At 43.5% G+C, this 27894-nt stretch overlaps 1 protein-coding gene across 4 annotated transcripts; it reads right to left on the bottom strand.

The window, feature by feature from the left end:
* Positions 1-336: 336 nt before the first annotated feature.
* LOC119791593 (diacylglycerol kinase delta-like) lies at positions 337-27656 on the bottom strand. 4 transcript variants are annotated; one of them, XM_038297778.1, is made up of 31 exons: positions 27485-27655; positions 22537-22647; positions 22361-22441; positions 11553-11657; positions 11345-11477; positions 11160-11266; positions 10954-11079; positions 10628-10730; positions 10360-10522; positions 10177-10285; positions 9943-10082; positions 9777-9861; positions 9583-9677; positions 9396-9495; positions 7184-7484; positions 6945-7112; positions 6740-6868; positions 6592-6667; positions 6406-6516; positions 5060-5156; positions 4870-4977; positions 3731-3844; positions 3399-3533; positions 3177-3331; positions 2997-3102; positions 2787-2879; positions 2573-2692; positions 2336-2453; positions 2050-2180; positions 1262-1361; positions 337-1183 (listed from the first exon to the last, which is right to left on the bottom strand). In XM_038297778.1, the coding sequence occupies exons 1-30, from the start codon at positions 27620-27622 to the stop codon at positions 1272-1274; spliced, it is 3648 nt and encodes a 1215-aa protein (XP_038153706.1). In that variant the 5' UTR covers positions 27623-27655; the 3' UTR covers positions 337-1183; positions 1262-1271. The 4 variants fall into 4 exon arrangements, with proteins under 4 accessions (XP_038153706.1, XP_038153709.1, XP_038153705.1 ...); XM_038297781.1 differs by having other exon boundaries at positions 11345-11657; positions 27485-27656; XM_038297777.1 differs by having other exon boundaries at positions 10168-10285; positions 11345-11657; positions 27485-27656.
* Positions 27657-27894: the final 238 nt, after the last annotated feature.

The following is a 27894-nucleotide window of genomic DNA, read 5'->3' on the forward strand; positions in this document are numbered from 1 at the left end:
GGTGGTTCTGGTTCCTGATATTAGGCGGAGTCCAGATACTTGAATCTGATGGATCGCTTCAGTATTCAAATTTTCTTTCCATCTTTTAAGTTTGGACCAAAAAACGTGAATAAGACTAAAAGTTTTCTGACAATTTATAATCAGAACCACCATGCAAACGTTAATAAGAGGAGCTCATTTGGGCTTAGACGACTCAGAAACAACTAACTGTCGGGTTGGATCACCTGGACTGGATCAGAGGGTTGTCGGGTCGGGTCTCATTCTGTCTCTCTTGGGAGTCTTTTGTTCTGATTAAGGGGTTTGGGGCCTTTAAAGGTTTGGTTTTTCGTCTCCGAGCTCTTGTTTAAAGGGTTCTGCTGGATCCTGGTCCAAAAGATGAAACGGAAGGAGGTTCTAAAGAATCAGCTGGGTTACGATGTTCCGTAGAGGGTAAACCAGAGCGGGATCCGAGTGATAATGGAGCATCACCGTGGTTTGGTTCCAGCTCACTCCAGTCCAGAATTTGGCTCATAGAGCTGCAGCTGGCCTGGCCCAGCTAGAACCCGGTCAGGGTTCTGGTTCAGTCTGTGAAAAATCTCCACCATCTAAAAGTCGTTCATAAGAAAATATAAACAGAGTTCAGACCCAGTCTGTGGTTCTGTTTGGTCTCCAAACACACTTTCAGGAGTTTTATTTACTTCAGATAGTAAACCTGTGAGCAGCTCGTTCAGAAATCCATCAGAACCTGAACGCAACACAAGGAGTTCATGTTCTTCAGGATTACTTAAGGATTCAACCAAGGAATTACAGCCCAGCAAAGCGGATCAGAACCGGATCAGTTGACAGTCTTTAGCACTCAGAAGAAAAAACAGCTTCTGACTGTTCAGAAACTGATTCTAAGGAGATGGTCAGAGATGGAACAGATTGATCTGATTAGAATAGATTAGATGGTTCTGATCTGGAGATTTTTCACTGAGAACCGGGCCGGCTGCAGGCTCTGAGTTGGGCCGGTTGGTTCTGGTTGGAATGTAAAGGCACTAGTGGATCATTTGATTGGTCCTTTTCTTTCGGGGAGAACCGGCTGGTTCCTGTGAAATGCTGGTTTCCATTTTGCTGAGCACCGGTTCTAGACCTGGGGTTTTGGGCCTGGTTTCTGGGCGGTGGAGAAAGGCAGCAGAGGTAGAAGGACAGCAGGCAGCAGTTCCTACGCAAGACGAAAAAAACAAAACGCTTAGAGTAGGACCAGGACCTGACTGGGTCTAACCGGATCATCAGAACCAACCTGGAGGTAGTTAGGCCTCGCTGGCGCTGCTGTTCCTCGTAAGCTCCTTGATGGCCTGTAGGATCCTCTTCATGTGGCCGACCTTCGTCACTCCAAGGTCCTACAGAGGATGTGGACAGTCGGTGAGACAGAAGCTACGTTCAGTCTGCAGATCATCCCATGTCTGATATCAAGACATCCGCCCGACATCATGACATCTGCATACATCCAGACATCCGTCCGATATCAAAGCATCCGTCCGACATCCAGACATCCGTCCGACATCAAGACATCAGTCCGAAATCAAGACATCAGTCCGACATCAAGACATCCGCTCGACATCAAGACATCCGCTCGACATCCAGACATCCGTCCGATATCAAAGCATCCGTCCGACATCCGGACATCCGTCCGACATATCCGGACATCCGTCCGACATCAAGACATCCGTCCGACATCAAGACATCCGTCTGATATCAAAGCATGCTTCCGACATCCGGACATCAGCCCAACATCAAGACATCCGTCCGACATCCAAACATCCATCCGATATCAAAGCATCCATCCGACATCCGGACATCCGTCCGACATCAAGACATCAGTCCGAAATCAAGACATCAGTCCGACATCAAGACATCCACTCGACATCAAGACATCCGTCCGACATCCAGACATCCGTCCGATATCAAAGCATCCGTCCGACATCCGTCCGACATCAAGACATCCGTCTGATATCAAAGCATGCTTCCGATATCCAGACATTTGGCCGACATCCATCCAACATCACCCAAACACCTCGTTGTCCCTACCTTCAGGTCCCTCCTCTCCAGGTGGATCAGCTCAGCTCCACGGACATCATGACCAGTAAAAATGTCCTTATACTCAGAAAGACAGAGGAAGTCCAACCAAGCCCCCACTTCCTCGGTCCCCCACTGGTGAACTGAGACACCCACAGAAAGTGGTTCAGACAGAAAGAGAAGCCCCAAACAGTGAGAGAGAAGGAGAGACACCTTTAAGCTGCGATTCTGTGATACAGAAAATGTGTGGACGCAGTTCCAAGACAGAATAAAGCAGCAGAAGAGGTCAAGAGCTCACCTGGCAGGGACAGGGTGGCGCACATCTCTTTGTTCTTGTTGTTTTTGTCCTTCTTGAACTTTGAGACGAGACGAAATTTTCCACTTTGACTCCGTTTGGAGAAATCCACCAGAAGACCCTGAACAGAGAAAGAACCAAAGTCTGACTCAGCCTAACGGAAACAGAACCCCTTCTGCTCTATTGTTATGTCCTTTCTAAAGACGGAATCAAGGCCCCAGAGGAGGGAGGAGGTCCTACCTCCGGGTCCGATGGGTCGATGACGGGACACAACCAGGGGACATCAGATAGCCGACGGAGCTCCTGAGCCACAGAACCCAGAGCTGCATTTAGCTGGTCCTGCTGAGGAGGGTCCAACTGCTGCACACACACAGACAGAACCACTGTCATCTCTTAGAGTAGAGGGGAACCAGACACCTACAGCCAAACACCAGAACAGCACCAAAATAATTACCATGGACATCTTTCCAGCCAGGAGCAATTCGGTCTCGCTGAGCAAAGCCTTGACGTCGCTGACCATATTAACCACAGAGCTGCAGCTGAGAGCCTGAAAACCAACATAAGCTTCTGATTAATCAGTCAGAACGTCACCAGATCCGTTCTACTATTGTGTGACACGATGAGTGCTCCAAACGAGGAAGCAGGAAACCATAGAGGGACATACCTCGGAGCTCTTAGCGTAGACCACATCCATGGCTTTGGAGCTGGCGTTAACAGCGTGAGCCAGTTCCTGTTCCATGCTGTGATGGAACTGGGCCACCTCCCGGATACTGGGAACCAGAGACAGCATGAGAGTCCGTACAGAAGCAGGAAGTAATGGATCACCAGCAGAAGAAGTATGTACCTGTGGATGAGGGCTCCAGCTGCCCGGCCAAACTCACTGACCAGCAAGGCCTCCTCCTCAGAGACGTTCTCTGGCTGGGGGGGCAGGGAGGGCTGGGGCTGAGGGAACTCACATTTCTGTTTGTCCTCCCAGGACTTCAGGGTGTTCTCAAAGGCCTGTAAGTGATAGACTGTTAACCACTGCTCAGCCTGGATCGGAACAGAAGCCAGCAGAGGGACTGACCCGGTCTCTGGTCAAGGTCTGGGTCCGGTTCTTGTGTATGATCTGAATGTATCCGGGAGGTTGAATCCAGGCCTCCCCGTCCACCTGGACTGGAACACCTTCGTCCCCAAGGATGGTGATCTTCACTGTTCGACACTGAGGAAGGAAGAAACAGTTAGAGACAAGGGACAGGAAGATGGAGGGACATGAAGACAAGGCGAGAGGCCGAGAGGGCAAAACAATGCATGGATAAGAACCAGGGGAAAGGCAGAGAGGTGGGAAGACCAAGTAGGACAGGTAGACAGATATTTTGGGTAGCAGACAGAAAGTGGAACAGACAGGGAGACGGGTACCTGGGCAATGCGGTGGTGCTGCAGGTTGATGACTCTTGATACGGCCATCTGCATGCTGCCGAACACGGCAACCACCTCCAGGATCTTATCATCGAATGATGGCGCAGTGAAGGTCTGAGAGACAGACACAGCGAAATCACTGCTCAGAGGACTTTCACTACACTTTTCAGCCTCTCTAAGAAGGTCCATACTAGTGTGCTAGAGAAGAGAATGTAGCTGATTGTAAAACATATGCGCCAGGAAGAGCAGTGCTGTGTCACTCCACCATCTACCCACTTGCGGGCCCATGAGAGTTTGCCAAACCGGTTCCCGAGTGATTTGTGGCCTGAGGGTCCATCTGTATACCTCATATTCTAGCTCCTACATCCTTTTCCTCGCTTCTATTATTTCCCCTTTCGCAGGGCCAACAGTTAGAACATTATCCAGGGTAGGAAAGGAGCTCCAGACTGCCGTGCTCAATCCAGACTTCGTCCTTACAGACGTCATTATTTAACAGACAAACAAATGAATGGTTACACTGGAATTCATGTCAAGAAGTAATGTATTGTTGTCAAACTCTGTGTGGTGGGCTGTGTCTCTATGTCATATCATGCAAAGGATTGTGGGTAATCGTATGGATCTTAGCGGGCAACAAGAATTCCAGGAGGTCTCACCTCTGCTTTGGCCAAAGAGTCTTTACCAATTTGCACTATTCGGAAAGAGCCCTGGAGAAGGAATTTAGATGTGTTCCTCATGCTGCATCAGACACTGCTGACCTATAGTATACTAGTATAAGTAGTCGAGATAGAAGTTCGGGTTTAATTTAATGCCTCAGTTGCCCTGCAGTGACATGTTAAAGACCGTCCAATAATTTTAGGTGATATCTGAAACCTGCAGGAATGTGGACCCTGAGGATGGGAGCTCCTGCTGTACAGGTACCGATAAAAGACGCCATTTGACCTGCAGAAGCAGGAGAACCCAGTGAATCATCATAGACGTCAGCAACATGAATCTACAACATGGCCTGATTCAGCAGCGTTTCTGCGAGTGGCCAGAAAATTCCAACTCCGGTGACCTCATCTAGTCCAGAAAAACAGCCATTCACCTTACTGACCAATCAGAGCAGAAAGGGACAGAGAAACACAGGGATGACTTCTTACATCGTCCTCCTTGGTTCCGCCCCAGAAGTTGGTTCCTCCTGCGTAACTTGGGATGTTGAGCACGGCGATTCCTTGCAGACTGGGGAGGGGGATGGACCGCCCGTCACACTGCAGCAAACACAGAGAACACACTGAGTGACACCCGCATCTTATCAAAGCCTCAGTGTTTTACCGTGGTTCTGCTCCTTACTTCCAGCAGGACTCTCTGTTCCAGGTTCTTGTAGGTTCTGTGCAGCAGCTCTTTGGTTCCCAACACACCGTACCACATCAGGTTCTTGGTACGGCTCCTGAGCAGACAGAATCAGGCATATGGAAGTTTCTGACTCAGCTCTGCGGGTCAGGATGTAACAGAGATAAAGAAGCTAAAAATTATTTGTTTAAACAAATTCAGGAAATTCTGACCCATAGCATTACAGAACCAACACCGTGTCAAAAAAGCTGGATACTATTCTTGACTTAAAATATTTATAAAAACCAGATGCTGGTTATTAATCAAACTATAACTACATATTTTTTTATTACCAACAGACAGCACAGAGAACTTCCTGTTTATATGTTTAGACACTTTTTGTAGCCAACAACTGTTTGGGATCATATTGGGGCTGAGAGCCTTAAACCTGTCAGTGCTGGAGGCAAAGATCCACAGGAACCAAACTGGGTTCTGCAGTTTTCTCTTCAATGTCAATGCGATGGTGTTTCAAACCTTTGAGTTTAAGAACTTTTTCCTGCCTGATTGAGTGAAAGTCAGAGTCAAGATGCCTAGAAAGAGAATTTACATTCCAGAAACCAAGACCAAGATCAAATCTGACAGCAAGGTATGCACCAAGGGAGGGAAAATAGGGAGAAATGAAGGCTGGATCTGGGCCTTAAAAAGCTTAAATCCAAAAACTTTCAATGAACTTCCACTATTTAGGTAATGGAATCTGACTTATTTGTAAATTCAACAACTAAAGAGCAGGTTATACTCCCTGCAGCAGTGTGTAGGATTGAGCTTGTAGCAGATGTTTTTGATTTATGCCCAATATTGAAGCGTGGTCTGCGCTATGTTATTCCACGCCACAAGAGGGACTAGCTGTGGGTCTAGATACGGCCGAGGCGGTGAGGAAGTGGGGGCAAGTTTGTGCAACAATGGAGGAACATGAGGGCGAAAAAGAGATCCAGGTGGAAAAAAGGTCCCAGCGTTCTTGCGCACCTCCCTCTTCTAGCTGGTCCAACTTCATGAGTCGTTTTCCACAATGGCGGTCATACAAACAAAACAAGCCGGTAAGGTACCAAACAGGAAATAATGTAGAGCGGATGTAAATTTGACCAATCAGAGGCTGTTTGCGGTCACCTACAACTTTGGAGAGGTGCGCCAGACTGTCTGCGGAAGGGGCGGGGGCACATTTGCGTTCACTGCAACACACACAGTCAACCTGGTTTCTAAGTAAAAATCAGCTTTAAGTCCAACTAACAGTTATGTTTTCGCACAAATCTGAAACGATGTGGTTTTTCCAAAACTTATTTGGACAAAACTTTAGTTTTTCTATGTTGTACCTGCATTTTTCTGGGTGCTCGTCTCTTTTGTTGTTAAAGTCCAGGGTGATCTTAGCATCCAGCCCGATGCCAAAGTAGTTGTTCATGACGCACTTCTCTGTGTAGCAGTCCCTGAAACACAAACACTGCTGTGTTACACGCCTGTTCAGCGTTAAAGGTAAGCGTGCGTACAGTCGGCGGATTTACATGTTGTCGGCGTCGCAGCTGAACGGGTCGGCGTTGACCAGCAGCCGACTGATGACCGAGCTGCTCGTCAGAGAGCCTGAAACACAAACAGCTCTGAAAGCTCACAGGAAGTCCAACCGGTGAAACACAGATGGAGAGGGCATCTTACCTGGATACAAGATCTTTGTATTAAGCATTGGCATGTTGTCTCTGCATCCTGTGTGGGCAGGAAGTGAAGCGGAGCTCCCCAGTGGCAGGATGGCTTTTTGGATCAGTTTTTCACACGGCGTCTTGCTGACTGTGAATGGAGAGAGGAACAGGTGAGCAGCCGTGTCCAGGCCGAGCCTCACCTGTCCAGAGGACCCGCCCCTCACCTCTGCGGCTGCTACGCAGCTTGGCACTAAAAGACGACTGCAGGGACGTCTTATCCTCGTCACACTCTTCCTCATCCTCTTCTTCCACCAGACCCACCTGCTGCTCAGCCGGACCCACGGAGAACATGTGCTGCGGCTGCTGGGTCTGAGCGTTCTGCTCGTCCACAGCTGTAACATAAAAACCCACTCAGTAACCCGAACTAGCAGGATGAACTGTCCTCCCCCAGCAGGTGACCCACCTTTCTCCGTGTGCTCGATAATTTGTCGGATCGCCTTCTTCAGGCTGTTGGCTCTCAACATCAGCTGCTCCCGAGGTTTGAAAATAGCGGCTGCTGTGGATGGAGGGGGTGTTGTACGCGGCGAACAGGTGGGGTGCGAAGGAGGGGCGGGATGAAGCGGAGGAGGCAGACCGGCCACCTCCAGCTCCTCCTGTTCCTCAGCGATGGTAGGCGGAGGAGCGGGAGGGAGCAGCGATGAGGCCTGAGACTCCTCGTTCAGAGTCTTCAGCAGTGAGTCGAGTTTCTCCTTCAGAATGCCGCACTGCAGCACGAAATGAGACATCATGATAGAAACCTCTACAAAGATAACCAGCAACCATGGCTCATCTGATTTCTACGACGGAGTATCAGGGCCAGGCTAGAGATTTTTTTTAAATTCTATTTCGAGAACAAAGTCATAAAATTACGAGAATAAAGTCATAATATAACCAGAAAAAAGTCACGAGCATAGTCATAAAATTCCAAGAAAAAAGTTGTAAAATTATGAGTATAAAGTTGTAAAACTACGAGAAAAAAAGTCACAACGAGAAAAGTCGTAAAATTACGATAATAAAGTCGTTTGAGAATATGAGAATAAAGTAATAATATTACTAGAATAAAGACGTAATATTATTAGAATAAAGTCCTAAAATTACGAGAAACAAGTTATATTTTATGACAACTCTTACAAGAAGCACTTTCTTCCTAAAATAAGGAATGATGAAACATCATGTGAAGTTATACTTTGGCTATGGTTTGACAAATAAAGAACTATTTTAGCACCAGCATCAAATTGGGCAGTAGATCAAAGTGGACTCAGGTTGCTGATTGGTGGAGCTGGTCGGCCGTCACATGTTGGTCGGAGCTCGAAGCTTTTTTTCTGAAATGGGTTGTTGTACGATGACTTTATTCTCATAATATTATGACTTTATTATCGTAATGTTACAACTTTATTCTCAAAATAAAAAAGATAAAAAAAATCTCTAGCTTGGCACTAATACTCTATTTCCGGTGCGGAAATAGAAGCTGCCTAAGATCAGCGAAGAAGAATCTACAGGAGTGTGTCAGAACAGCACCTTCTGCAGGGAAAGTGGCGCCTTTTATATACTTTCCTCGTCTTACTTTACGTCTTAAAAAATACACGCCTCGTTTCCTTCTAGGGCTGCAACTATCTTATTTTACAAATCGATTAATCTGTAGATTATTTTTTAGATGAATCGATTATTAATCGGATAGCCAAAATTTCCTTAAAGAGGACTTTTTACAAAAATAAACCGAGTGAAACCCAAACTTCTCCACTGGAGGAGTTCTGGATAGAGCATATCGGCAGACAAAAAATATTTTCCTATCTTATATGCAAAATATTTATATATATGTATATATATATTATTATTATTTATTTTGGTAGAATTACTGCTCTAAGTGGGTTGCTCTGTCAGCTAAAGGCATGTTTTAGAGTCTTTGAGCTCCTTTACCATTAATCTAATACTAAATTAGTTGATTATTATTTTAATCATCGATTATTATCTGATTAATCGTTTCAGCCTACCAGTTCCTACCAGTTCGGAATAGAATTTAAAGCACTCCAACTTAGATCTGTCGAACTTTTGAACCATTTTAAGTCTAAGTTCCTCATTCATTTATTTTAGTTCATTTGGAATCTGTTTCATATGATAAAACTAATGAACTGAAAGACGGGAGAACGAAATTGCACCAATTTTCTGTCCATAAAACTAAAAAATCTCCAATTCAATGTCTGAGTGGAGCTGAGGATATAAACCTTCTGCTGCGATGCTTTTTCCTCCTGCTTAAATAGTTAGTTTAGCAACGCAGTCAGAACCTGGGTAATAAAATAATTAAATAGTCTTATACGACATATATGACATAAGTGCCTCCAGTATCAGACACTGGATATGTGTGTTAATTACTTTTTAAACAAAAAGTGAAAATGTATCTCTGTGAAAAGAATATTCAGAAGATTTATATTAGACTTCATAGCTTTGATACTAGCCAGCCCTGGTTAATCAGCTTATTTATAACATGTAAAATTTTATGATTCTTCTTAAAAGAAATCAGAATCGAGATTTGATAGGAACTGAAATTGGAACAAGGAAAAGGAATCGGAAGCAGAATTGCTCCAGCTTAAACCCCAACCCTAGTGAAGGAACCATCTTATAAAAACTAAGAGCTTTACCTTCTTGGCCATGGCCTCAGACTCCTCTGAATTCTCCGTGTTCTTCTCATACGCTTTACCAACACGGGCCACAAAGTCCTTCACGGTCTCGCACAGAACTCTGGGTCCAAACACAAACTTAGTCGATTACACAACAGCATCAGAGCTCAATGCGGCTATGGGATGTACAACAGAGAGACGGTCGTACTTGGCTGAGGAGATGACGACTGAATGCTGGTCTGAGGTCAGGATCTTTGTGAGGTGAGCAGCGACCGAGTCCTCATAGGTTAGAATCTGCTGGACCTGCATCAGAGGAAGAAACATTCGTACCAGCCTGTTCACTCTGCCACTGTGGTAGAATGCAGTGGTCATAATTGTTAGTAGGAAAAGACATCACGGTACCTCAGAGTCATCACTGCAGTCCTCTGTGACAGTGGAGGCGGAGTGTTGCCGTGGAAACTTTGTCTCATAGACCATTATGCTCCATCTGAAGGGTCAGAAGGACACATGAGTTTTCCTGGTTTCGCCGGAACCAGAAAAGACGGCTGTCTGACGTCACACGCCTCACCTGTCCAGCATCTTGGTGCTAGCTCTCTCTAGTTTCTCCAGTATCTGAGGAAGCTGCGTGTCGTCGTCGCAGGCCGAGCCCCAGCCCAGAACCCGAGCCAGGTCGTTCCCGGTTCCGAGAGGAAGAACGCCCAGCTGACACTGAAACACGGAGACCCTGTTTTAGATTCTGTGATGCTCAGGAAACACGCCGGGCCTCGTTAGGCAGCTTCTCAGATAACCTTACATTTGGTACCTGTTTGTGAAGCGTCAGGGCATCGATCTCAGAAAGAACCCACCCGACGCTGCCGTCTCCTCCACAAACCAGGATCCGGAACGTGTCAAACTTCTGGAAAAGTCGCAGACTAACAAAAAAGCAGGTTTATGGTTTCAGCTCACATATTCTGTACGAAACATGCCGTCATTGTGTGCATCTCACCCCAGGTGAGGTCCTCCGTTCATCAGGTCAAACACCTGCGCCGGGTTCAGCAGCTGTTTGAAACGGCGCAGGAACTTCACGCCCTGATTGTCTCCACTTTTCGAGTTTACAAAAACCAGCAGAGGACTGGTGCAGGACGGAGGACAGGACGCCTTCCAGAACCCTGGTTACACACACAGGTAGAGGAGGAATGGTTTTTTTTTTTGCTTTTTGTTTTCGTATGCAGTGTCTATCTTTCACCACTGGAGGGCAGCAGGGCATTCCTCACCATCTGAATCGATGCTGTTGAGTGCCGTTGGAGGAATGACGGACACTTTACACTGACCCAGAGGACACTTGGACGACAACTGCTCCTTGCAGCCTGAGTGAACCTGAAGACAAAGCACAGCTGAGACATTCATGCTTGTAGCGACTGTGGAGAGGAAAACTCCCTTTTAACAGGAAGAAACTCTAGCAGAACTAGACTCAGAGTGAGCGGCCATCTGCTGAGGCCGACTGGGGTTCAAGGAGACAGAGATGCATAAGACAAAAGCAAAGATCAGGTGTCTGTTATCAGCACACCTGATCAGGTGCATGTTTTAGTCTGTGTCTCACCATGGCTTTACACCACAGACACCTCCAGTCCTGCAGCCGGAGGACGCTGCCGCACGTCTTATCACAGACGCTACACTTAGCTGAGACGGGAAGATTCCCCTCCAGCCACTGATGAGGCATGGACACCTGGAGAGGAGACAGGGTGAGGACAGGTGAGGCTGAAGCTAAATGTGACGGAGGTCTCAGGTGTAGGTCAGGTGTCTCACCCCGTTCTCATCCTCGATGATGTCCTTCCCGATAGAAGCCAGAGTTGTCCACTTACAGTTGTTGGTGGCTCGGACCGCGCAGCGCTTATGAGCCTTAAACTTACACACTGCAGCAGAAAACAGAAATCAGAGAGAGGCCATTCTGATCAGCTGTGGAGTATTGGTGTGTGGTAACGTTCGCCTACCTTCACAGGACAGGCCGTGGGATGTGACTCCTGACAGAGCCTCTCTACACACGTTGCAGTATGTGGGTCTGGCGTGGGAGCAGGCGTACCAGTTGTGCATCCCGCTGAAGTGATCCATGCTGTACTGCGTGGACTGGGAGACGGAGACACGGTGAGCTGAACAAACTAGGGCACAGCTGTTGTTTGCTGGTGGGTAAACAAGCCTGACCTCATAGTTCTGTCTGTTCTGGACGCTGCGCAGCGCTGCCATCCATTCCTCCATCTCCTTCCTGTTGTCAGCACACAGAATGAGGCGTCTGCAGGGGGTGATCACCTGGAGCACAGGTATGGGGTCAAAGGTCACTTAAGAGGAAGAAACCAACTGGTAAACGGTTGCTTTGGAGATGATGTCAGAGACGGAATATTCTGAGCTTGTTCACATTCTACATTCAGCTTACGTCTGTCCTCTTTATCTTAACAAAACCTCATACATAAACCCCAATAAGGCTTCATTAAGTCATCTTGCAAAATACTTTACTAGCACCTAGTTTGTTGATCACCTGAAGCACACGTGGGGATCAAAGATCATTTAAAAGTAAGAAAAACTGGAAAATGATTACCCCAGAAATGATGGTGACAGAAGAAATGCTCCGACTCTGGTCAGATTCTATATTCAGCTCTTTTTTTGTCCTCATTACCTCATTAAGACTTTAACAAGACATCATTTAGACCTCAATTAGACATTAATACATCAACAGGATCATTTAGAGCTCAAAAGCACAAAAGGACATTATTAAGACCCCAACAGGACAAAGTTTAGCCCTAAAGATGATCACCAAAACCTCAACGACACATCAAGACCTTAATGAGACTTCAACAGATATTATTAAAGGAATTGTACACCCAAAACATGATTAGCCTTCATTTTCTACTCACCCCCATGCTGAACAACACTCTGGAGTACTTTTTTGATATCTCAAATGCATCTGGAGATCTGGGAGGCTTCTTGCTGTCTGCTGACATTCAAATAATGGAGGTCTATGGCGCCCGAGGCAGAAAGGTCCATAAAAGTCCACAAAAAACGTGTCAATATTCCTCCATACTGCTCGTCCAATGTATTCCAAGTGTCCTGAGTGGGTAGCGTCCATAATTTACTCGAAACGAAGTCATTTAGAATGTTTTTAGAGCATAAACAGTAGTGTATAGGATTTCCTAAAAGCGCGCGCATTAGAGTTCACGACGCTACGGAAACCGCGGCAGACCAAACCAGATGAAAGTGCACATTCAGCGTCTGCTCTGCCGATAATGCAAGCGTAGAAGAAGAAATGTGCCGTTTGCCTGTGCAAAGAAAGAAACAACGAAAGAAAAATGTCTGAGGACTTCAGTGTTGAGGAAGAGCATGAGTTCTTTGCCGAGCTGAATGCGCACTTTCGTCTGGTTTGGTCTGCCGTGGTTTCCGTAGACTCGTGAACAGAAAATGAAGGCTAATCATGTTTTGGGTGTACTATTCCTTTAAGACCTTAATAAAACATTAATAAGCCAGCATTTAGACCTTAACATTAAACATCATCAAGACCTTAAATGAGGCACTATTTATACCTCAATAAAGCATCAAGTCAACCTTTAGAAACACTTTGCTAGGATCTAGTTAGGTGCTTGTCAGGAGCTAATTTGTCTCTTATTATGATCATGTTAAAGGAGAAGTCCGGTCATATTCAGAATTCAAACTTCTGAAAGTACTTTAAATATGAAATTATTACATACTGTTCAATAAAAATAAGTGTTTTTAATTAAGAGTAGTTTTCAATTGAATGTCCTTTACTGGAGGCATCCATGTTTGTCAAAGAACAATACTGCCATCTAAAGGTTTGTGATGTCACGGTATGGTATCGGCTGTTGATTAAGTCCCAGTGCTGTATCTGGTGTTTAACGCTATTATCCAAGTCATATTTAAAAAAAATCTGCTTCCAAATGTTGGCTACATATTACGTGTTTTTCTCTGGCCAGAAGTTCGATGGTAAATCCTTCCTCTTCAAGTTGGCAATCCAACGATGAACCCGTCCGTGGAGGATCAGGAATTGAAAAGGTGAAATTACTAATCTTTTTCACTTTTACCTGATGTATTTCAACATCAGACTGCCATGCACATGTGCATTGTCAGTTTAACTATAGCTCTGGTGAATTTCAATGATTAAAGCCTCTGGAAATCTTAAATAATTGTTGTTAATTGGAAATGTGTCTAGCAGTTCCCATTGATTTAGCTTGTAAAGCGGGGAGAATGTCTTACCACACCGTGACGTCACTGCCGGAAGATGGCAGGAGTGAAGTGTTACTATATTTGGGCAAAACTAGCCGCTCCCAGATTCGCAACGAAAATTATTGTTCAAATTTTTTTTACTGATTAAAGCTAAATTCATTAAATCACTGCAAACATATTAGTTTTAGGTATAGATACTGTAATGATCCATTGATTATTCCTTTCTTACCAGACTTTGCCTTTAAGGCCACATTATGCCTGGTGGTGAAATCCTAGTCTGTCACGATACAATTTCCATTTGATTTGATGAATAGATTTGGCAGGATCTTCCCCTCTATGACAATTATGTAATGATATGAACTCACTCACAAACAGCTTCAATATCTTTTGACCGGTTTAGTGCTAAACTTTTGCAGGTATTAAAAAGGCCCTTAATCTAATTACAAGAAAAATAGTAATAATACCAGATCACCAGTTCAATATAGTTTCATGCACTGTGATTTAGAAACATGCGTCTCCTAAAGATGTGGATTCATGTTTTCATTTGACAGTGATGTGACTGAAAATGTCATCATTTAATCAATGAATCAATATCAATTGACTTGTTGTTAAAAAGCTAATGACGACTTCAAGAGGAGCACATTAAGCACCTATACAACAACGCTGGGACCTTGTTCAATTTGTAACTGTTAAAGGGCTCATAGAATGATTCTATAGGGTGTTTGGTGCTGGTCCTTAAGGTCTCTGAATAGGGTGTGTAACATTGGTTGGGCTGAAAATGGCATATTTGTTGTTCTATGAGCCCTAATGCAAGCTTGGTTAAAAGGCCTAGAATAAAACAACAGGTTTTCTTTCTTTTATGGTATGCTCCTCAATATTTAGACGAGCTGTGCGCTGATTGGTTGGTTTACAACAAGCGAAGCTGCTGAGCAAAGACGCATCATAGCAACAAGCACTCACTCACTGAAACATCAAATTGTTGATATGGTAGGGTGACCAGATGTCCTCTTTTTCCCGGACATGTCCTACTTTTCATACCTAAAAAAGTCTGAGGGAAATTTCAAAATCTTCCGGGATTTTGGTCGACTACAGTGCAGCAGAACCGAGCAGTGAGCTCCGGGGCTGGTCAGGGAACCCTGGTGGACAGGGAGCCAGCGGGGGACGGAGCGACCGAACCTGACCCGGTGGCTGTAGCCCCCCCCCCCCCCCCCCCCCCCCCCCTGTCTGCCTTACCGGCCACCAGCCCTTTCCTCAGGCTCAGGAGGGGCGGCTCATGGCTCTCTGCTGAGGTCCGGTCCAGTCAGCAGCCCAGCAGTGGACACTTCATACCTGCCCCCCCAGGGTGTGACAAAAGTACAGGCGAGAACCAAATAAGGCAACATCCCCGAATTGACGTCAATTCGGTGCTTTGTTTGGATTCGCCCGTTTTATGCTGGAAGTTTAGAACTTTAAGATTTGCAGAGAAAGGAGGTGTTGATGGGGTTTGAACTTCTCTATACGTCCATTTCACTCACTGAACTATCGTTATTCATCTATGACAATGTAAACTCGGTTTTCCATTCTATGACCCCTTTAAACTCAACCAGAAATGGCTGTTCTGTTTTCCTGTCTCCGCGTCTTTCCTGAAAGCTGGAAACTAAAATTCTTGTTTTTTCCAGTTTTCAACAAACACCAACAGAATCATCTATTTTATTACAACGTCAGAGGCCACTTGACAGACTCCATGCTGCCTTTAGGGACACTCTGACCTTCTGTAATCTGAAGATCAGAATTATCCACAGAGTCACGCTGCTTCCAAAGAAAATGTTTCCTGTCTCAGTTTTCTGGCCAGTTGTGGCTGTTTTCTTCTGGTTAGCGAGCTGGAGTGGAGGCCAACACGAGTGACGTAGACATCCACTTCCTGTCAGATGTTCAACAATGAAGCCTCTGTTCCCACAGAGACAGAAATAGCATCAGTAGAAAGGAGAATCTGCTCTTCCAGCTCACAGACCGTCATGCGTTTGTTTTATCCAGAAAGAAAATCTTTTCCCCTTTTGGATTTTCCTTAATCAGCTGTTTTTAAATCATTTGCTGGCTTCAGTTTAGTGATGTTCTGATTCATTTTTTAGGAATCTGTCCAATAGATCTCTGACGTTAATGTGGCCTAATATCATTTCCAGATCTAAGGGTGAAATATTTTTCCTACCAACATTTCAGTTCCAAACATGGACAAACTGAATCTGCTGTGGAATGCTCTAAGTCAAAGACGGGTCATGGCACCACAGGATTTTTCCACAATATAGGTCCTTCATCACTTGAACCTATGACCCAGGTTAAAATAAGCACCGCTTATGTTACCTGATCCCTCCCTGGCTTCTCTTTGCTGGCAACATGGGCCCACGTCTTAACCACAAGCATGCTTAGAAAACTGGATTGATGGGACTTCTGCTTCTGGATTTTATACTCGATCGATTCCTCAGGCCTGATACGAAGCAACGCAATCAGATGTTTGCCTGTCACCTCGGCTTTGGATCGCTTTGACCGACGCTCACTCCATCGCCAACTAATCCTTTTTTCTGAACAGGTTTATAGAATTTAAAATATACTTCATTGATCCCAATGGGAAATGAATTCCTGCTGTAACTGTCAGAGGGTTTCTTTTTAAACTATTTGTTGTTGATGTTAATAGCTGTTGGCTGGAAGGATCTCCTGTAGTGGTCTGTCTTGCCCCATATGACGGGAAGCCAATGACTGAACACAATGTTGTTGTTTGTCTTCTTAAGAGGATGCTCTGGGTTGTCCATCATGTTCTTCATTTGAGTACGAGTGGACATTTCTTTTGACCAAGCATCAGCTTAATGAAGAACCCTAAAGAAACGCTGGTAAAGATTCTCAGTCATCCAGGTCATTGTGATTCCAAAAAAATAAAATTAAAACAATCCACTGGACGTAGTTTCCAAGCGTGAAGACGTTTTGCTTCCCATCCAAGAAGCTTTTTCAATTCTTGGCTGGGAAGCCAAACGTCTTCAAACTTGGAAGCTAAGTCCAGTGGATTGTTTTTAATTTTCTTTTTTTGGAACCCAAAAGAAAGACATTTGATTTCTTTGATCCATTTTTGCCAGGGGAGTGGCCCGATGTGGATGATGCTACACTGAGTTCTGATAATCGTTCTCATAGCCGGGCCACTGAAAACTGCTTTTACACCATAAAAACCATCTCTATGGATAAACGCAATGTAAAAGACATTATATAAGACTGTGGAAAATCCACTTCAATGGAGCTTTGTTGGTTCAGAATCGGGGAATCTTGGTTCTGTTTAAATGAATTGATAAAAACTGGAATATTTCTCAAATACATTAAAACTTATAGTTTCCTCTGTGATCCCTTCAGTACTGTGACTTCTAAAGTAGTGATGACTTTCTGGATTTTCTAATGATAGTCCATAAAGTCAAAGGAATGTGGTTCTTCACTGAAGTGTTATAACTTTTTGTTTCTGGGTCTGTGGATGTGTTTGATCCAGTAAAAAATGACATTTCATTTCTATTTGATAAAAAGAAAACTTCCTCCTCCCGGTTGTGTTGTTTAAAAACTTTACATTTTTCAACTATGTTTTTGTTGAGGCATTATACAATAATGAACTCTGAATCCGACACAGGTTTAATAATTTAGGCTAATCTCAAAAATCCCAAATACTTTCCTGAGAAACTAATAGGGATTTCCCCCTCCAGGTCCAGTCCTCAGAAACCACTGCTCCAATTTTTTTTTATGTCGGTTGATTCTGGAACATTCTCTATAATGGTTTCTCTGGATCCTGCATCCTCTGCCTTTGACGCTGGAGGTCACAGTATCTTATTAACAGCCCTCCAGATGTCGTCAATCTATTAGAATAGATTAACATCTGTCTTTTTCGCAGAACATTTTGGAGGTTCTGCAAAGCAGATCAAGTTAAACTCTTAAGAACTTGCATTGTGGGGAACCTCAGGGCTCTGTTCTGGGTCCAATTCTATTTCTTTTCAATCTTTCCTTTCAGTTTCTAATGTGCGTAATCACTTCTTGGCCTGCAATGTTCTTTTAGGCCTAATGAATATCTTGATAAACTGTTTATGTTGCATTAAATGGAAGATCAGTAAAAACACTGGCAGGTAGATTTTGATAAGACTTCTTCTACTGTCAAACCAACCTTTAGTGTCCTTTGTACTTTTTTATTTTTTTGTCTCCTGATTTAAAACATTGATAAATTACAGCGTGTTGCCTGACGACAGTGTCTAATCCCACATCCTCCATCACCACCCGGCCCCGCCCCGCTGCGCTCCAGACCTCCTGGGCAAAGCAAATCCTACAGCCTCCGCTGTTCCTCCCGTGTTGCTTTGCTCCAACTTCCTTGGAGCTCAGGGAGATAATGCGCTTTATTATTATTAAATTCATAGGAGAAAAACATATGGAAAGAACGTTTAATTTAATATGAGATATTAAAAAAATCCTCCTCCTCATCCATATGTTCAGTTTCTGCCCAAATATTTTGTTTTATTGTGGATTTTTTTAACAGGGATAATTAGGATCATACGTGGTTTTTATGAACTATGTTTGTTCTCTGCGTCCAAACTCAGCATCTTTTCATCCATTCCTGAGATGAGAAGTTTCTTTTGAAGTTGTGAGAGGAGCTCTTGGGCGTTTTGACTGGATTTGATTAAACTTTTAAGCCTCTTAGTATAAAATAAATATTTTGATCGAGAAGAGAAATCTGCTTCCTGGTATGTTGATGTACCAATAGTTATCATCTAATCATTTAAACAAACGGTCTTAGTTTTTGGGAATATATAAGCTCACGAATCAGCCTGGAATGGCTTGATAATGGCTTTGTCTCCATTCGAACCCAGGTTAAAGCCTTGGAGCCTAAAGCCCACTGCTCTCATTAAGCCACAAAAAAGAAACAAAACAAAAACAAATGGTCAGTTTAGGTGTTTTATAAAAGATGAGAGTCAGGATATTGTCTATATATCAAACTTTACTATTTTTGTTCTCTACTTCAAAAAACACTTTAGATTTTAAAATGGAAAAATTTTCTATTTTTTTTAGATATTTTTTTTTTAAATTTCAATTCAATGTATAAAATGGATGCATGAAAAACCTCATTCTATTTCAGTGTTAAATTCTGTTTAAAAGTAACATATTATAGATAAAAAATGTCTCCGGACCTTTACTGGTTGATGATTTCCTTTGTTTGGACCACTTTAATTGGTGACCCCTGCTCTAAACATGCCATTTATATTTGAGACCATTATTTAGAAACAGGTTTTATTTTTTATAAATATTGTCTTTTTTTTTTATGTTAAATAAGTTTGAAACATCAAAGATGAATGTTGATGCTAAACGGCCAGAAAACTGTAATGAGTGGAGCTCTAAAACAGGGATCCTATCTCGATAAGACTGAAGCTAAAATTGCAACACCTTTCTTTTTAAATCATTGCTGATATTATAATAAAGAGTAAGAATATATAAAATATAAATATATATATAAAATAAGAAGCTAAAAATAAGAAAAAGTTCAAAGGGAGCTTTCAGTGATGGTGTCTATCTCAGAACATTTATTCATAAGAAATATTTTATTTGATATTTTGTATTACGTCTTTAGTACAGGAGCCAGGACCGGTTCTAGAGGAGCATTGGCCCCTAATGGCCCCTTTCTAGAACCGCCATGTCTGTTAGAATAGAAAAGATCAATCAAAATTCTGCTGTAAGACAAGAAAGAGACGCCACATTTCTGCAGTTTGGATCTCTTTACAGTCGCAACCAAAACATTTTACAATCAATTTAAAACATCAGTTCATATTTTAGATCCCTCCCCTGTCATCTTTTCACAGTTTAGATCTTCTAGCAAAAGTCTGCTAATGGTTCCAAAGACACATTTTAAGACAAAAGGGAATCCCCGGCTTTAAATATCCGCTGTATGATGTTACATTTGGGCAGTTTTTAATCTTCTGTGTTTTTGAAGTTTTCATGGTTGTTTAGCTGTGATATTTGCTGAATAAAAATAAAGTTTGCTCTGAGGTTCTGGGTGGATTTTCCATGGAGCAGCTGCAGCACAAACACAGAAACCAGCATCTAGCTCGTTAAACTAACCGATCAGGCAGCGGCCAAATCTACCAGATGGACCACGGAGATCCTGATGCACTCTGAGGAACTCAAACTCTCGCTTCCAGGGGATACAGTTCAGGAACCACCAATCCTGACCCATCCGTTTGAATCAAAAAAACATTAAAACGCTGCGAATGTTAAATATTTCATTTCACAAATTAAGAGGGAGAGCTCTGATCCTGGAGTCAGAGAGAAGAAAGCACTAAAACTCAACAGGGCACAAGACACAGTAAACCATGAGGTGGAGTTTATCATCAAGAAGGACTAATTAGCGAGCTTACCGACTCCAGAACATCCAGAAGGTCCAGCAGACAGTCCCGATCCTGGACTGAGACTCTCTGCTCTTTGACTCTCCTACTGTTTCTCCCCTCCCTGCTCCCTTCAACAGCTCTTGCCCACTTCCTGTCTGACGTCTGACAAACACACACAGTTTACTGGGCCACACATCCTGTAGCTATAAATACACCCCGTCACATGATCTGCCACACGAACATACACCGTCTAACCAAGCCGCTAACCGTCTGCAGCCTCATGACAGGAAGAGAAATATCTTCCAGCAGGCTTCAGGAAGACCTGATCCAGGGTCAGAGTGTGCAGCTCTGAAGCTGGGTCTATGTGATATCAATGAAGCGGGTCTGGACTCAGACTGGAGGCAGGTATCAGTCTGGTGCTGCAGCAAACAGTTCCTCTGCTGCCAGTTGGTTCTACTGGAAGTGATCATACCTCGTAGTCAAGCAAGGGCTGAAAGAATTTGTTTTTTGTTTTGGAAAAAGAAAAAGAAAAAGAAAAGATAAAATATGGAAGTAAAAATAAATTTCTGAAGATATTTATGATTTTATGATTTGCATTTCAAACATAGATGATGTTTGAGGCGGTGCAAAAGGTTAGTTGGAGTTACAGATGTCCAACCTTTGCTGCATATCTCCCTCCCTTCTGCCCATTATTATAAATAAAGACCACAATTCAACCACTCGACATCGGTGTAAACAGGACGCAGCAGGCGCAGCAGAAGCAGCGAGTTTACATGCAAAGTCAATGGTTGACGCACGTATAGGCGCAGCAAAAGGTCCCGCAGCGCGTTTTGAGCAGCGGGCGCAGCGCGTCGGGTGCGTTTAAGCATCTGACGCGCTTGAGTCTACGGAAACCACGGCAGACCAAACCAGATGAAAGTGCGCATTCAGCTCGGCAAAGAACTCATGCTCTTCCTCAACACTGAAGTCCTCAGACATTTTTCTTTCGTTGTTTCTTTCTTTGCACAGGTAAACAGCACATTTCTTCTTCTACGCTTGCATTATCGGCAGAGCAGACGCTGAATGCGCACTTTCATCTGGTTTGGTCTGCCGGCTTCCGTAGACTCGTGAACGCGCTTTTAGGAAATCCTATAGACTACTGTTTATGCTCTAAAAACATTCTAAATGACTTTGTTTCGAGTAAATTATGGACGCTACCCACTCAGGACACTTGGAATACATTGGACGAGCAGTATGGAGGAATATTGACACGTTTTTTGTGGACTTTTATGGACCTTTCTGCCTCGGGCACAATAGACCTCCATTATTTGAATGTCAGCAGACAGCAAGAAGCCTCCCAGATCTCCAGATGCATTTGAGATATCAAAAAAGAACTCCAGAGTGTTGTTCAGCATTGGGGTGAGTAGAAAATGAAGGCTAATCATGTTTTGGGTGTACTATTCCTTTAATGTTTGCAGTCAGTTCATCGAGATTATCATCCTGCGCTCAGACCCCCACATACCAGCGGTGCGCTGACAGTAGGAATCCATTCAACAGCAGCCTCTGGCCGGCCACGAGGAGGCAGGCGCCAGGATAATTAAAGCGAACATATTCTGCCAGCAGATTTCTGCATTTTAAGTAAATTTATGCGTCAATGACCTGTTTCAGAGGAGTGATCACAGCGCTCTGTCATCAGAGCGATGTGTCTGTCTCACAGCCAGCTCCCAGGTTTGATTAATACTTTGTAATAAATACACGAATAAAGCACAGTCATACTCAGTTTTTCCCCCGCTCTATTTTTAAATACGCAGTAGAGGTATTTAAAGGTAGTAGAGGACATGTACCTGTATATAAAAAACGCGCCCTGTAGTCCGGTGCGCCTTATGTGTGTGTTAAATACTGAAATGGCACACATAACTGAGACTGCGCCTTTTAGTACGGTGCGCCTTATGGTCGTGAAAATACGGTACTAACAATTGCTAAATTATTACTTTTACTTTGCACTACTCTAGATGTTCTATTGATGTATTAGTTTTTTAAAATGAATAGTTAAAAAAAAACAATAAAAAAAACGTTTTGGTTATTTAATCTTAACGCGTGATTAATAGTATTTGAGTTATTCTAAAAACATCTACATTTCATTTTAATTGATGAATCAACCAGGTTTTGAATAATCAGCTGAGTGTAACCATAACTAAACATTTATTCATGTAGTTTGACTGACTGGTGACACTTCATCCCTCCTATGTGTGAATCATCAGTTGACAATAAAGCTTTTCCTGATTCTCAGCTAGTGCTAATCATGCAGAGTGACGCATCTCCTCTCAGAGAGCATCTTTGGCAGAGTTCAGTCTGTGCTCTTCCCACAGCAGACCGATGCTGCTGGGACTACTTTTTGTGGTGGAAGCATCTGTCAGTGACTGAGACTGGACTCACAGTGAAGCTGTTGTTGACGTTCTTGGTGCTGGATTCGGCCACGCTGGCGTCCGTCAGGTCCACCTCGTCAAAGATGATCGACTGGAGAGACATGAGGGCAGATTAAAGCCTATTTATCGCTAACCAATCAGATTGTTCCTGAACAAACTTGGGTCTCCGCGCACTGTTTCTCTCACCTTACTGGTCTGAGCGTAGTACAGAGTCCTTCCTCTTAGCTTGAAGTATCGTCTCTTCCAGCGCTGAAAGGAGCTGGTCTGTTTCATAAGCGTCCCTTCCTTCAAAACGGTCTGTAAGACATCATCGTTGACATCATCAATAACATCATCAGATTCAACAGCAATCCCTTTTTAAAGGCAATCTGTACAGGAGAGTTACTTCTGGAGTGCCGCAGGGCACAGAGCTTGCTTTGGTCAAATAATGACCTTTTCCTTTTTTATGACGTTCAGATCTTGGGACCAATGTTAAATTTGTAGTGAATTGTTTTAAAGAAAATTAACATCAAAGGTGTTCTCTCCTCCAGGACAGAATAAAGTGCAGCGTCCTACTCAGCTTTATTCTGATGAATCCACTCAGACCCACATAATCTTTAACCATGATTTATTACTGGACTGGTAATGATTGATGTTGATTAGAGAACCATAACCAGCTTTATACGTAGCTGGAATCTGGGATGTTTTATTCTGTCTCTCACCATTTCTTCTAAATGTAAATCATCCCCACCTTAGGCTCCTTTACCATTTCTACCTGATCTATTAACAAAAAGTGCACCAGTTAGGGGTTAATAAAGGCGATTGGGTATCTGCAGGTGGTGCAGCTATTAGTGCGCACGACCCATGTACGGAGGCCTTAAGGGCTGGTTATAATCCTGCAGCAGTGTGTCGCAGTGAGCTTGAAGGAGACATTTTTTTAAAATTTATGCTTAATTTTCAGCGTGGCCTGCGCTATACGCCGTGGGTCTAGATACGGCCGAGGTGGAGAGGAAGTGGGGGTGAGTTTATACGACAATGAAGGGACATTAAGGCGAAAAGAGCAGGGATCCAGGTGGAAAAAGGGTCCCAGCGTTCTTGTGCACCTCGCACTTCTAGCTGGTCAAACTTCACGAGTTGTTTTTCACAATTGCGGTCATAAAAACAAAAAAAGCCGGCCTCCTGTCTGCAGCCACCTACAATTTGGGAGAGGTGCAGCAGACGACCTAGTTTCGAAGTATAAATCAGCCTTTAGTCCTTGACGCAGCCGACTCAGGTTTCGAATCCAACCTGTGGTCCTTTTTGCCGCATGTCTCTCCCCCTCTCTCATACCCCCTTTTCTGTCAGTCTACCGTTTCGAAAAAACGAGCCAATTGTGGCATAAAAACTCAAACAAAAATATTTATAAATAAAATAAATAGAGATGATTGATTTAGGTCTGAACAGGTTGGCTCATTTGAACAGTTTGATTTATTTTAGCTGTTATCAGACTCAGATGATGGCAGCTATGAAGACAACTAAGTGTGTACAGGATACAGAGAGGAGACCAAAGGATACGACAAGCTTATGTGAAGGTGAGCTAATGCTACCTAATGCTACTACCTTAAAATAATGCTGTGATTAGTTACTCCGCCCCTTAAATAATCAATAACCAACAATCCTCTTTTGAACAGCTTGGCTTGGGTAAAATTAGTCTTTTAGATCATCATCTGAATGTGGTACCGTAGGAAAATGTTCATGTGGAGTCCCTTAGAGCTCTGATCTTGGACCTGTAAAACACCTACAAAATATTAGAGACTTACGGCTGATTTATACTCAGAAACCAGGTCGTCTGTGTGTGTCGCAATGAACACAGCTATGCCCCCGCCCCTTCCACAGACACTCTTCTACACCTCTCCTAAATTACAGGTGACCGCAGACAGTGCCGCAGACAGGAGGCCTCTGATTGGTCAAATCGATTTCTGCTCTACGTTATGCGTATTTCCTGTTTGGTACCTTACCGGCTTGTTTTGTTTGTATGACCGCTTTGCGGAAACGACTCGTGAAGCTGGACCAGCTAGAAGAGCGAGGTGCACAAGGACGCTGGGACCCTTTTTCCACCTGGATCCCCGCTCTTTTTCACCCTCATGTTTAGGACTGGGTAAAAAAATCGATTTAATTGATTTTGAAATGATTCCTTTACAGTTTTGCAAAATCGATGTCTAGGAAACTGGGACTGAATCAGAGTTTACATTTTAGAGGAAATTAAAGTGTTTGAAGAAAATTAGTGAATAAATGTTTGCTCTGAGTCTTACTGAGATCGTAGGATTGGGCTCCTTATTTGACCTGTTTTAGTCATCAGAGACAATCCATTCATCCTCGCTGAAACATCTCACCTAGAAATCCCTCCATCCAGCAAACTTTAAAGGCTGCAGTTCCTAGGATATGTTAATAGGATGCCACTCTGACACCTTTGTGCATATTTTTAGATTTGTCAAAAACCTGATGTAAAGAGGCTGGATTAGCTTGTTTCAGCAGGAGCCGCGTCACTGTCTCCTGACACAATGGAACAAAGGGAGCTGTTTTGAGTCAAGTTGCTTTTTTTTCTCTCTCTCTCTGAGGGTTTGTTGCTGTAGACAACGAGGTTCACTGTGAGGGGTTAAAGCTCAGTTTACTTTGATGTTTATGACGCACTTCTAGGAGGAACATTCAAAGCGAGGGCTGTGGATAAAACCACTGAGACGTTCCTTGTTATTCCCATGAATCTCTCTCCATGTGCTTAACTCCAACCGGGGGGAAAAAAATGCAGCTTTAAATAGAAACCTGACTCCATTCAAACCCCCTGAACCCAACCACCGCTGCCTTCAGGGCCCATAGGAACTCACAGATTTATTACAGGAGGAATATGAGGAACCAGCTGCTGAAACACAGTCATCTTTATGTTCCAGCTCTTTATATTTTTACTTTATTCCTTAAATCTCTTACATGGTTAAGAGAAAGTAAGCTGAACGGAAAAGAGATAGTTGAATTTTACACAATAAACAACTCTTCTACCTTTTTTTCTGTTTATTTTTAACTTAACTAAAAATAAGATTATTTTAAACAACTTTGAAAAGGAGATGTGATCACTCGACATTTTTTTAAACATCCATGAACACAGCAACAGGTAAAAGCGATAAATAATCCGATAATAAGTAACAGCTGCTCAGATTTATCAATGATTTGCCGAGAAAGGCCTTTTTTTGTTCACTACAGTTGGAATTAACTACCCTAGTAAACTAGCCCCTCCCGCCAGTGGTCTGGCCTCTATCAATGCCCCAGGCCCTAGAACTGGCGGGCCAATCACAAGGCAGAGATGTGTCTTGAATTTTTGGATGCAAAGCGGGCGGGGTTTTCAGGGCGTGGCGCCAAAGCTGCGCGACAATGGAGGAAACACAACAAGGAAAATGGGAACAACTATTGAACAGTTCTCATTTGACTCAGCTTTGGAATCAGTTTTGAAAGGATTAGACTTGGGGTTTTCATTGAAACGTGAGCAGGAAGATGCTCTACGCTTATACATTTTTAAGAAGGACGTATTCGCCGTTTTACCGACAGGCTGTTTGTTTACACTGCCCCACCATCTTTCTGTCGCGCTTACTACGTCACAGTCAGTTGCGCTCATTGGTCAGAGCGTTGGCCAATAGGCACAGACATAGTTTGATACAACGGGTTGTTCTCAACAATCTTACAATGTCTCGTTCATCGGGGCCAGACTAAATTACACATTTAATCTCACATTTAGTCTGGTTTATCAGGCAAGTAATTAACAAGAAAACTCGCCGCTAGCATTACCTGGAATGTAGCTCCTCCCCCCGGTCTCACAGCTCACCACCATCCGGGTGGAAACACTGGGGGGGGGAACTCAGAGGCCTCCCTCAGGCCTCAGCCCACATCAGTTTTTGATGCTCCTTCTTAGTGTTTTAATCGGATATAATTTTAACCTTTTCATTTTTTATTCTTCATCTCTAATTTACGCCCTGCAATAGGCTGATAGGGGCGTATTAAACTTAACTCCAATTTAGTTATTTATTGATTATTGAGCTCATGTGAAATACTTTAGTGAACATCAATAGGTCATGACACAAATATCTCGAGTTTCTCGGATGAAAAAACAAACACACTGATTTTCACCAAAAATCCTTAGTATTTTAACTCTCTTTAACTCATTTACAAATTTTAATCTCCGTTCTAATGACAACACTAACGCTATTAAATGTAAAACGCGTCCACTCCTATTCGGCATGATTAAAAACTCGCCCAGCAGCCTAAGTTTCCGTTAGCTTTATCCAGACTCCAGTTAAAAGCTGTTAGGTCTAAACTGAAATGTACCTCTAAAATTAAACTTGCAACTAAATTTAAATGTACAGACGTCAACTAATTGAAACAAAACCATTATTTAATTCGGCACCTTTATAAGTCACCAATAGCCAGCAGTTTCGTCAACTATTCCGGAACTGAACAACCAGACCAAACTCAATTCAAAATCCGTCGAATTTAAGTTCAAGCACATCGGTAGAAAAATAAACCCCTTAAATCCGGATCTTTAAATGGTTAGAGAAAAGAAATAGAAGCGCATTTTCATACGGTTTAATTTAAAATTATGGTCATCAGGTCGGATTCTTTGTTATTGTAACTTTCTCATCAAGCTTTAGTTCAAAGTGCTGATTGGGAATTTAATTTATTCCCGGATAACGGTCGATGGAAAAGATTAAACAAAGGGACGGAATTAAACCCACTCTTTAATTCGGCATCAGTTAAAAAGGGCAAATAGATCAGATTTTGTTTAGAGCGGTCTATTTTTGTCTTTAAGTCGGGTGACTGCGACCGCGGATAACGGATGAGAGAAGAAGGAATCCAAGTTTCAGTAGCGGACAGATTCTAAACCCAGTGAAGCTTTTCTGGAGGACGGATCAGAGAACAGTCTTTATGCAACCAGCCTGTGATCATATACATTTATTAAAACGTTATAAAGAACTTCTTCAGAGCGAAGATTCTAAAAGTGTCGTTTTTTCCCGGGGGTTTGGCTCCCAAGAGTTCCTTCGGTCATAGCGGAGCAGCTCGGGGCTTTGTGGGGCCCACTCCGCTCAATGACCATCCAAACCCCTCCATAAGCTCCCCAAGTGTAACCCTCTCATACCTTGCTGCGGATCTGACCGGACGTGGATACTTTCCGAATGAGTTTCTGTGGAGATCCGGGCTCCTGTTCAGGCTCGCTGTCCGATGACTCGTCCGGACACCGGGCCGTAGTGGACTCCGGTCCCCCTGCCTCCGCCATCCTGTCATTATCAGGCCCCTGATGAGCTGCGGAGAAACAGCTCTCCCTAGCGGCGGACAGTGCACAGCACAGCGAAGGAGGGGCATACTGCTCCCTGCTGGCAAATCTTTGACATTACAAAGGATATCCGCTTAGAATGTTTACTTCAATGTAATTCATTCACTCAAATTAATGCACTCAAGTTATAAAACATAAATGTAACCTCAAGGCATTTTCAGAGTCAATTTAATCAAATAATGCAGACATATTTGTTTAAAAGTTCTATCTTTGAA

The sequence above is a fragment of the Cyprinodon tularosa genome, unplaced genomic scaffold (genome assembly GCF_016077235.1).
Source record: "Cyprinodon tularosa strain WSP-4 unplaced genomic scaffold, ASM1607723v1 ctg397, whole genome shotgun sequence".
Classification (NCBI taxonomy): Eukaryota; Metazoa; Chordata; class Actinopteri; order Cyprinodontiformes; family Cyprinodontidae; genus Cyprinodon; species Cyprinodon tularosa.